This window comes from Saccostrea echinata, unplaced genomic scaffold (genome assembly GCF_033153115.1).
Source record: "Saccostrea echinata isolate AGI-Se365-2 ecotype Australia unplaced genomic scaffold, CSIRO_AGI_Sech_v1 ptg000009l, whole genome shotgun sequence".
Taxonomy (NCBI): domain Eukaryota; kingdom Metazoa; phylum Mollusca; class Bivalvia; order Ostreida; family Ostreidae; genus Saccostrea; species Saccostrea echinata.
In genome coordinates this window covers 44471385-44483637 of record NW_026889758.1, presented here as the reverse complement: position 1 = coordinate 44483637, position 12253 = coordinate 44471385, and the positions used below count along the sequence as shown (strand labels likewise).

At 33.7% G+C, this 12253-nt stretch overlaps 1 protein-coding gene across 1 annotated transcript in view; it reads left to right on the top strand.

Moving 5' to 3' along the window:
• The window catches only part of LOC133182643 (mitogen-activated protein kinase kinase kinase 11-like), a 30326-nt gene extending 21645 nt beyond the window's left edge, over positions 1 to 8681 (top strand). The window contains exons 5-8 of the mRNA XM_061317489.1: positions 2362 to 2608; positions 2823 to 2942; positions 4046 to 4219; positions 4415 to 8681. Of these exons, the coding sequence (XP_061173473.1) occupies positions 2362 to 2608; positions 2823 to 2942; positions 4046 to 4219; positions 4415 to 5658 (1785 nt within the window). The 3' untranslated portion in view covers positions 5659 to 8681. The remainder of the gene's footprint in view (positions 1 to 2361; positions 2609 to 2822; positions 2943 to 4045; positions 4220 to 4414) is intronic.
• Positions 8682 to 12253: the final 3572 nt, after the last annotated feature.

The window sequence follows — 12253 nt, the reverse complement described above, 5'->3', positions numbered from 1 at the left end:
TTACTTTACTCTAACCATGAACATTTGGAGAAATTATTAAGAAAGTGTTTATTAAGTTTCTGACCAATCTTTGGTTAATTTGAACACCTACTGCTTATTTAAGCCAGGTGTGTTTAATGACAACAGGTATTTGAAACTCTCTCTCATTTCATGACTAGAAATTTAAATGCATTAATTAATTTATTCATATATACCAGTAAGATTATCAATGTCTGTATTATGTTCCTTCAGTTTTTTTTTTCTATAAAGGATATTATTTTAATTAAGATCAGGATTTCCTATGTTAACAGAGTGGGTGTCATTTCTAAACAAATATGATCGTCATTTCCTTTGTCAATATATATGTTACTGATAAAATTATGTCAGGCAAGCAATTTGATGCATGTTTTTTGTCATTCTTTTTTTTTTTTTTTTTTTTTTTTTGGAAGAAATTGTGAAATTTGAATGGCAGTACAATTGTATATTCAATGTGTGAACTTTGAAGTACTAGGTTAATCTTCAGTACCCCCCTTCCCATAAAGAAAAAAAAATAAATGTAAAACCATCAGGCAAACAGGGCAAATCAACATTTGGATTTCCATAATTGTAATGATTTTGAGCAAGTGACAATTTATGTTGAGGTGTTCTTTTTTTATTTTATGAAATTTTTACTTTTAGAGTGGTATCAAACAATTTTTGTATTTAGAGAGTAGAAGCTCTGATTATCTTTTTATCACTGATGTTCCTTTCTTTTAAAATGAATGATTAAGTAGTTTCTCTTTCGTAAAGGAGGATGAATTCATTAGTTCCCTTCAAAAGTCTGCAACTTTGAGTAATTTTTATGCCCCGCCATGAATATGGCCGGGGCATATAGTGATTGTCATGTCCGTCTTCCGTCCTTCCATCCTTCTGTCTGTCTTTCCATCATACTTTGCGTTTAGCTCTGTTCAAAGCTCAGTTTCAAAGAAACTATCCAAGATATTTTTATCAAACTTCATATGCTGATAGATATTGATGGAAGTATGCAACTGCATCAACATTTTTTGACATTGACCTTTCATTTGACCTCACTTTTCTAAAATTAGTGTTTAGCTCAGTTTTAAAGATACCATTCAAGGTAGTGTAATCAAACTTCAAATGTTGATACATACTGATGTAAGCTATTCAACTACATCAACATTTTTGACCTTGACCTTTCATTTGACCTTGACCTCATTTTTCTTAACTTAGTGTTAAGCTCAGTTTTAAAGATACCATCCAAGATAGTGTAATCAAACTTCATATGTTGATACATACTGATGTAAGCTATTCAACTGCATCAACATTTTTTGACCTTGATTATTCCTTTGACCTTGACCTCACTTTTCTTTAATTAGTGTTTAGCTCAGTTTTAATGAAATCATTCAAGATATTTTTATCAAACTTCATATGATGATACATACTGATGAGAGCTTTTCAACTGCATCAATATTTTTTGACCTTGACCTTTCCTTTGACCTTGACCTCACTTTTCTAAATTAGTAGTTTAGCTCAGTTTTAAAGATACCATTCAATACAGTGTTATCAAACTTCATATGTTAATACATACTGATGAGAGCTATACAACTGCATCAACATTTTTTGACCTTGACAATTCCTTTGACCTTGACCTCACTTTTCTTAAATTAGTGTCAAACTTCATATGCTGATACATACTTATGTAAGCTATTCAACTGCATCAATTTTTTTACCTTGACCTTTCCTTTGACCTTGACCTCACTTTTCTCAATTTGTGTTTAACTCAGTTTTAAAGAAAACATTCATAATATTTTTATCAAACTTCATATGCTTATACAAACTGATGTAACCTTTTCAACTGCATCAACATTTTTTGACTTTGACCTTTCCTTTGACCTTAACTTCATTTTATTTTAAATTAGTCTTTAGCTCAGTTTTAAATAAACCATTCAAAATATTTTATCAAACTTAAATATGCTGATACGTATTTGTGAGAAGTATTCAAATGCATCAAAAACATTTGAACTTGAACTTTCCTGTGACCTTGACCTCACTTTTCTTAGATTTGCATTTTGCTTAATTTTAAAGAAACCATTTAAGATATATTTATGTAAGTTTATGCACTTATACATAATTTGGTGAGAATTTATCATCTATATCCAACTTTTTAGATTTCAATTTTTAAGAAACTATTCAAAATATTCTCATCAAATTTAATACACTAATACAAATTTTCATGTTGCATTACTAATATACCCTCGGCGGGGCATTCATGTCCTATGGACATATTTCTAGTTACATTACATTTTCTCCCTTAACCAAAATTTTAGTGTGGAGTTGATATTTAAGTGACAGATTAGCTTACCCTCTGTGGTTGTGTTGTAGGAACTGAGGAGTAGGGAGGAAGAGCTCACAAAGGAAGCCCTCAAACAGAAGAAGGTGGAGGAATTCCTGTATAAAAGAGAACAGGAGTTAAAGGAAAGGGAGATAGAACTTGTAGAAAGAGAACTTAATATCATGATTCTTCAGCAAATCATGGGCAACCCCAAACCCAGGACCAGGAAGGGGAAGTTTAAAAAGAGCCGCCTTAAACTCCTCAAGTCAGGCGGCTCTTCAATCAGTGAACCTTCTGGTAATAGGAATTCAAAAATTTATTTGTTTATTTAAAAATAATTTACTTCAGTGAATGTATCAGATTTTTTGAAATATTATATAGATGGAATCATGGATAGATGTAAGCTGTGCAGTAAATGTTTGTAAACAAAGTAGGGAATATCATTTGTGGTTTTATTTGTACCCGGTATGTAATTTTTGTATTAGTACAATTCTATTGATCTTTGGTACAGATTTTCGACACAACATCACAGTGAAGCATGAAGTTCCTGTAACGAATCATAACCCATCGAGTCCTGACAGCCCACCTCAGTCTCCAACATACACTCCATCCAGACTGAGGGCAATAGCTTGTAAGTATCTGTGTACGGACAGGGCAGGGGGCAATAGCTTGTAAGTATCAGTGTATGGACAGGTCAGGGGGCAATAGCTTGTAAGTATCAGTGTATGGACAGGTCAGGGGGCAATAGCTTGTAAGTATCAGTGTATGGACAGGGCAGGGGACAATAGCTTGTAAGTATCAGTTTATGGGCAGGGCAGGGGGCAATAGCTTCTAGAATTAGTATCGCTTTCTATAAGACTATGGGCAATGTTGTGTTATTGCCTTCCCACAAGACAGAGGGCAATATGATATAAGTGTTTGTGACTACATGGCAGAGGGGCAATAGCTTATATATAAGCTTATAAGTGTTGGGATCTTCAGGCCAGATTGCAGAAAATGTAAGCATTGCTGGTGAGCTTGTAAGTATTTCTATCTACATGCTGTAGAACAATAGCTTAAGTATTGTCTTGTACAAGCTGGAAGGGCAATTTCTGTCTATGTGGTGTAGGACCATAGCTTGTAAATATTTGTGCAGGTTGGAGGGCAATAACTGGAAAAACCATAAAGTAATTTAGTGATGCTCATTCACTGATCATTAAGTAAAACTTGTTTTTGCAGATCTGTAAAAACTACAATTTATAGAGTCAGTTTACCTCCATGTTTACCAAACGATAGGAAACTTGTAAATGAATGAAGGTTTTATGGTCTAGTAAGGAAGCTTGATATGAATGAAATTTAATAATTATTCATGAGATTCCAACCTTATCAATGTATCATAATGTAAATGATGCAACTCAAAGTAGGATAGACATTGAATTAGGTGGCTGATATATTTTTATGTTGAATGAATCTTGAAATTTACTCAAATGTTCAAATTCATTAAGCTCTTTCTCTTTCCTTACTTTCTTTGTAATACACTTTTTCTGTATGAGTTCTGGCCTCAAGCATTTTATACACAAATGTCAGTGATATACTAATAGAGAATGTTTGGTTATATTGGACATACACTGACAGCCAAAATTACTTTATATCCATATTTCATAAAGTATTCCATCATTTTAATCTATCTTTAATAAGCAAATCATATTCAATCTGTTTCTTCATTTGATGCATTTCATCATTTTTACCGTGTAGATCCAGCAGATGGAGTGAAAGGTCGAACATGGGGACCAAGTTCTGTTAAAAATGAACGGCACCAAAGAACATCAGTCATTTTTGCAGATGGACGTTGGTCTAAAAGTGCTCCAAACTTAGAACGATCTCTAAAGAATTTAGGACATTCCAATTCAGGAGCACTTAACTCTCTATGTAAGGCAATGTTTTCTTTTTGTAATATTCAATCTTTATTGCAAAGAAAATTCTGATTGAAAGAGGTATAAATGCACATTATAGCATAATTCTGGAAAGGTATGTGTTCGGGTCTTTTTAGAAAAAAGGTTCTCTGTACAAATTGTTGTCCATGTTCAGAATGATTTGCTGATTAATTTTTCATTGAATTTCTAGATGGTGATGAAAATGAGTGGCCAACAGATTTGTCAGAAATCAAGAATAGGAACATTCCATACTGCAGTGCTGATTTTTCGCGACTTGTGAAAAAATCAGAAAGTAAAACAGAGACGGCTTTGTTCAATATAACAGCCATGATGGTTGGGATTGTGACCGGTTGTGATATTAAAACTCTTGGTCCTCTTGCATCAAAGGAGGAGGCAAAGAATCGTAGAAAGCGAGATTCATATGTCATGAAAGGCAGGGACGCTTACAATGCAGCAGTGCGTGATTCTTTTCTAGACAGTGAGGACTATCTTTCGAGTCATTTCACTTCTCCTTCAGGGTATCCACACCATACGTACCATGGCTATCAAGTTCGTCATAGACCTGCTTTAAATTTGGATGTGCCAATAAGATTTACTGAGGAACAGAATATTCCAAATTATTCTCAGACTTCTTCTACTTTTCAATCTACAAGTACAATAGATTCGGATGTAACAGTTCAACGGAGATCACTATATGATAGCAATGCCAGCACACTAGTGTCAAGCTCCCTAAGTCACACCACACTGAAAAGACAGTCATCTGACAGCAGTACCAGTAATTATGATACCCCACGTACCTCCCGAAACCTGCAAAGACACTCTGTCACTTTTGAAGATGAGTACCCTAGCAACTACAAATCATACAACACTCAGAACAAACAGTCTCCCCCAAATACCTCAAATTTCTATTTGGATTCTGACTCCCAAAGTCATCTCATCCAGCCAGAGATCAATAACCCCTGGGGTAATGGAGCCCCGCCAAGGCCTCCACCATATGTCAGTGATGTACCACCCCCTGTTGTGCCTAGGGACTACCATTCCAGGCAGCAGGAGGATTCAGAACCACCTCCCCCCATACCCCCGAGGAGGAAATTTATCAATCTAAATGGGGATACCCATGCAGAGAGACCAAAGACTCTGGACATTGGGCCCCGTAACAGACCTCGCCTTCCACCTCCTCCCCCAATCCCCACCCCACAACAAAATGACTCTCAAGACTCCCCCTCTCACTGGTTAGAAAAAAGTGAAAGTTTAGACACGCCTTATTATTCCACCCGGTCAAGTTTATCCCCAGGGCATACACCCCCTCATATCACCCACCACACCACCCTCCTGGACATTGATGTGGATGGACAGAGCACTGATAGCACAAGGCCTCTTTTACGACAAAATGCAAAACATATCTTTGAATTTGGTCAGGAAATGTTGTATTAATTTTTATTTTATCAGGACACAAAAATTATGAAGATAAGGATTTTTTTTTTCCATTAAAGCAATAAAAAGACAACCATTTCAACCAGAATCTAAAAAGTGAGAAAGAAAAAAATTTTCTTCTACAGTATTTTAATATTATGTACATTTATTGAGAGAATGTGTAAGGTAAATGTGCTTTATTTAAGTAAAGCATTTACGTGCATTATGAAAAAAATCACTCAAATGAGTGTAAGAGTATGTTCAGAATATTTAGAATTTAGAAATATTTTGTCTCTGTTGTACATTTCTATTTTGTAAATATAAAATAGTTTAAAATATGATATTTTTACCTGTTTTATTTATCAAAAGTGTGTATTCATCTTCCATTTTGTTGTGTTTTGTTTACAGAAAGTTTTATACCCATGAAGTTATATATATCCAGTATGTGTAGAGGTGTAGAATCTATTGTGAAATGTGATACATATTTAAAATCCAAAGTACATGTATAAATAAACATTGTATAGAATTGTCTGATGCATAGATATTACATGTAGGTAAGAATTTATTTCATATCAAATTGACGATATCAGTTCCATAGGCAAAATTGATTTAAAATGCCAATCATATAGAGTATTTTAAAAAGGAAAACATTTTCTTTTAAAGAAAATATTTGGTGAATTATCCATACTATTGTGCCATGGAAAATTTTACGATATTTTTTACATTTTATATCAGAAGTTTGTGTTTAAACTTACAAATCTCTTGGTTATAGGTAGGATTTTTTTTTTATAAACATGGATTTTTATAAGGTTGAATATTAGCATGTCTTTGGAGGAGACAAAAAGCCATATTTTTGAAATGTGCCTGTGTTTTTGGAGAAAAAGACTCATCTTTATTTAGTAAAACCATTAAGATCATTATATGCAAACTTGAAATACGCAGATATGCCAAAAATATATTCTCAGACTACGTAAGCATCTGGTAATGTTGAAAAGCAATATTTCCTTTTTCATCAGAATGTTTGAATGTAACTGTGAGGTTGAAATACAAAACTTGAAGTTAAAAAAATGGGTAGAGTATACGTATAGGGTATAGGATAAAAGAGTGAGACGAAATGTCTAATATCATGATCATATTTCTCAATAATGAAGTGCTATATTTCTTAAAATTTTATTTCAAAGAGTGGAAAATGGGAAAAAACATTTTATTTCATGAAGATGTATGAAGATACTTTGTTTAAGTAATGTATAAATTTTTCTCATGGTGATTTTCATTTTTCTGAACAAAATCTGTTTTTGCTCCATTTCAAAGCTAAAGATTTTCTTTCCCTTCTGTGAATACATAGATTAATTTCACTATTTTATCATTTTCATTGCCATAAATATAGGAAAAAATAAAACCACAAGGAAAAATGAGACATTTCAGTAAAAAAAAAACCAAATTGGTTAGTTTCTTTTTAGCTTGTAATTAGGTGTAATGTAATGACTGTATAAAAGTTTAAAGTAAACCCCTTTATCAGCAGATTTTTTTTTACGTTACCTGCCCCTGTGCTGTATATAGGGTTATTTTCGCCCCTTGTTACGTTCATCCTATCGCACTCGTAAACGATTTTGCCCCATTATAAATTCACCCACACACGGGTTTTCTAAAATGATGGCTCTTTTAAAGTCACCACTTGTGACTGGGGCAAAAGGGCGAAAATAAAAAGGGGACGAAGTTTTCCCTGTATACAGTAGATGCAAACAGAATTTAACATTGACCCTGCATGTGATGGAATCTCTTCAGTTTTCTTTTGTATATAATGGTTAATAGATCATTGTTGAAGATGTATATATATTTATCATTCTATAGTTGTTGAAAAATTACCATCAGACATTTTGTATGGAAAAGAAACTGCTGTGGATAGGTCCGTCAGATTTACCTGCTCTTCTCATTATACGATAAAAATGCTTTTATAGGATGTTGAAAGGCCACAATATTCTGCCTACAACATACATGTTCACATTGAAAAAAAAATGATATTGAACTTGAATCTTAAATCATACCATGTTCATAAAGAAAGAAAAACAATTTTGAGGGATTTTTAAATGTTTGTTGTAAGATGGTATTCAGTATTCAGGCCAGTTATGTGTAGTAGTGTGAATAATTTTGCACTCAGTGTAAATTTATTACAAAGAGCATGTTTAATTGATACACCACCTGGTAATGCTAGGATTAGTGGATACATTATGTTGCATTGTTGATTGATTTTTCTGTTTTACAAATCTACTCTGTTTTATGATTCATCAAATCTGTGCAACCACTGTGATGTATCATCTTAAATAAGTTGGCAATATATGTCATTTTCTTTTGTAGAAAATAATATGCATAGACTCCATATTGTTCAAATCTTTCTTTCTCTTTGTAAATTATATTCATTATCTACCAATATGTTTGTATCAGGACAGTTCCAGATGAGAGATTTGTTTTTCTCTGCTCAGAGTTTCTAAATGTCAACCATTGTCTGATAAACATGAGTACAGATAATTCATACAAAGTAAGAAAAAAACATTTTACTTAGCATCTTAATTTAATTTTCTTTTTTTTTTTTGAATAGTAAATTGTTTTGAATGGCTATTGGCTATTGAAAGAAAAATAACTATGTAGAAAAATTATATGTGAAATCAGTTTATGTCTGTATACATCAAATTTACCTTGCTTTAGGATTTTAATGAAGAAAACTAACAATATCAGGGCTAGATTTCATGTGCAGAGCATGCACAGGGCATTTAATGACTACCTCGTTTATAAAGTTCACTCTTTTTGTCAGACATGTGAAATCAGAAACTTAGAAATTATAGTGCTGAATAAAAAATTGATGAAGATTGAATTCCAAATGGAACTTATCCTGCAATCAAAAGATTGGTAGCTATATAACTGCATCTTGTCAGACCAAATCAATGAAGAATATAATATAGTTTGTCTCAAAACTTGAACAACGTATTGTATAATATATGATACATTATATATTTGAAAAGTAAAAAAAAAATGATATGCAAAACGTATTTTTGTTGCTTCTCAATTTTTAGGTCACCTGTGTCACTTGGATGACCTAGTGTTGTTGCTTTCTGTTTTCATCTATCATGCTTTAACATTTGAACATTTTCATCTTCTTTGGGACCGCTGAACCAATTTCAGCCAATTTTGGCAGAGGACATCTATGAGTGAAGAGGATCTAAAATGGTTAATTGCATGGTCCCTGCATCTCCTGGGGCCTGAGGGGTGGGGCTAAATCTTTCAAAATTAATGCAATCTTTAAAAATCTTCTTTACTCCTGGACGTCAAGCAGTCAAACTGTTGGCATGATTGTAATTGAGCCCTCTACCAGAATTGTGAAATCCATGGCCCCAGGGTCAGGGATTCTGGTGCAAAAGCAGGGATATATAGATCAAAAGATGAAAATGCGTTATTTTTCTCTGCTCCTGTGTATTAAGCAAACACACCAAGTATATAGTTATGATGAGGAAGGGTGCCTCTTCCAAAATTGTGAATTTCATGGCCCTTGGGTCAGGGATTCTGGTGTTAGTGCAAGGCTGTATTGATTTTATACAGTGAAAATGCACTAATTCTTTCAAAATCTTCTCTGCTCTTAGGTATTTAGCAGATGAAGTGCATGGTTATGATGAGCAAGAGTGCTTCTTCCAAAATTGTGAAATTTGTGGCCCCCATGATTGGGGGGGGGGCTGTTGAATATATAGTGAAAATGCATTATTTCTTTGAAAATCTTCTCTGCTTCTGGTTATTTTGCAGATAAACTAAGTGCATAGTTATGATGAATAAGGGTACTTCTTCCAAAATTGTGAATTTCATGTCCTCTGGGTCAGGGAATTTGATGTTTGGGCAGGGCTCTATTGATTAAATACCTCAGTTGTAAAAATGCATGAATTCTTTAAAAATGTTCTCTGCTCCTGGGTGTAAAGTGGATAAACTAAGTGCTCAGTAATGATTATTAAGAGTGCCTCTTCCAAACTGAAATTTGTGGCCCCAGGATTAGTGGAGGGGGGTACTATTGAATATATAGTGGAAGTGCAGAATTTCTTTGAAAATCTCCCCTGCTACTGGGTATTACTTAAACAAATGAAGTGGATGGTTATGATAAGCAAGGGCACTTTTTCCAGAATTGTAAATTTCGTGGACGTCAAGTAAGGGGTTCTGGTGTTAGGGCAGGGCTCTATTAGTTATATAGTGAAAATGCATTATTTCTTTGAAAATCTGCTTCTTTGCCCCTGGCTATTTAGCCGAAAAACTAATTGTATGGGTATGATGAGCAAGGATGCCTTTTAAAAAAGTATGAAATTCATAAACCCTGAGTCAGGCGTTTTAGTGTTAGGGTGGGGCTCTTTTGAATGTATAGTAAAAATGTATTACTTCTCTGAAATCTTTTTTGCCCATGGATAGTTAGCAATCATACTAAGTGCATGGTTATGATGAGCAAGTGTGCCTCTTTCAAAATTATGAATTTTTTTGGTCCCTGGGCTAGGTGCTCTAGTATTAGGATCGGCCTTTGTTGAATCTATAGTGGAGATGTATTATTTTTAGGAAATCTGTTGCTGGGCATCTAGGAGGAAAACAGAGTATATAAATTAGTAATAAGCAAGGGTATTTTTACCAGATTTGAAATTCTGCACCACTTGGTCAATTTATGAATTTGTATTTTACTGAAAGAAGTTATTCCCCTTTGCTATTCACCTATGATAATTAATCACTGTTAATAATGGAATTGAAAGGTCAATTGAATAACAGAATTATACAAGAATATTTTATTATTTAATACAAAAAGTACTTTCATGGTGTAGTTTTTTAATGGTCAAGTAGCTTTTGAATAATAGTAAATAAAAATGTGACAAAAATACCTTACCTGTGTACATAAATGTTCTCCAAAGACTAAGAGAGGCCACTGTGAGAGAGAATCAGATGGGTTTACTAAAAGTGCCCAAGAACTTTGGTTTTGTTTAGTCTGCATGGGGATAGTGACAAATGGGGGCAAATACAGGCAAATAAATAGATCTCCTTTAAGATTTGATATAGAGCTCTGATTAAATCATTTTGCTGATACCTGATCATGCCATTTCTCTTGCTTTAGGGCAATATAGCTTCATTTATCAGCTTATTTTGTTTTATTGTATTTTCAATCTATGGATTTATTATAAGTGTTACATTATACTCAGGTGACCGTTAAGGCCATTGGGCCTCTTGTTTGTTTGAGATACAGAACTTTTAAAATATGCATTATACACATGTACCTCACATCATGCAAGATTCTATAATTTATTTTGGGAATCAAATGCTGTATATCACCAAACTGTTGCGAGATCTTATTTTTGTGAGAGGTCCTTTGGTATTTTGGCAAAATTTGGATATTGTTTTATATAATCTTTAGTAATACAAATATACGAAAGAATTATTTCGTCAGCAGGCAGTGTCGCGTAATTACGGTAAAATAAAGTTCCCACGAATAAAAAGTGACTTACAGTATTTTCCCTTGATTGTGGCTCTCTTTGTATGGAAAATTAATTAGAACTACGGTATTTGTATCTAGTAGCTAGGTGGGGTTATACTTTCAGTAGAGTTAGATATCCAGCACCTAACGGTTAGGTTAGCTGCTATAATCTTCATGAAGCGCCGATATTTTTTCTACATTTTTTTGGTTTAATTATCCTACATAAACAAAAACAAAGTGAGGTTTAGAATTAGTTTTGTTCAATGTTTATAATATTTAACACATAAACAAGAGCCCGTGGGCCACAATACTCACTTGAGACACATTGGCCCTGCTGTTCTTGAGAAGATTTTCCTAATATGCATTCTTGTAAACTTTTTTGACCCCATATTGTGGCTCCATCTGGCACTCTGGGATCATGCTTTGGACAAACTTGAATTTGCACAACCTGCGGATGCTTGCATATTGATATACTATAGTAACTTATAATGTCTCTGTTGTTCTTGGGAAGAAGATTTATGTTTATTTGTTTGTTTGTTTAACGTCCCTTCTAGAATGTTTCACTCTTAATGAGACACTGCCACTTACCGGTGGAAGGTTGCAAATTTAGACCTGATACATGTTTCATATTTGGATATTTTACTAAATAAAAGTTAATGGTAACCTAACAACAAAACATGATGATAAACGTGATGATTTCAACTTTTTCTATCGTCAACTTCCCTTATTCATGTAGCAATATACCCTTATCACCTGCATATGGCGTTTATGTCTCCCAGTTGATTCTACACGCAAGAGCATTAATTTCTAAAACGAGGTAAGCTATTGACAAACAGGGTGATGAAACAAGGATACCAACAGTCTCGTTTGAAGTCAACATTTCGCAAGTTCAATGGTTGATACAATGACCTTATCAGCAAACACAATCTATCATTAAGTCGAATGCTGACTGACATTTTCAACATCTAATTGTTAGGCCCTCATTTTTACACTGAACTGTTTACTGCAATTTTCTTTCAGTAGATATCAGTTCTTAAAAATAAAATGCTAGAATTGCTCAATTATTTGTTACAGAAAACAACATGAAATCAATACTTGGCGTGATATGTTTAATCCGAAATATGAAAATTGTATTGA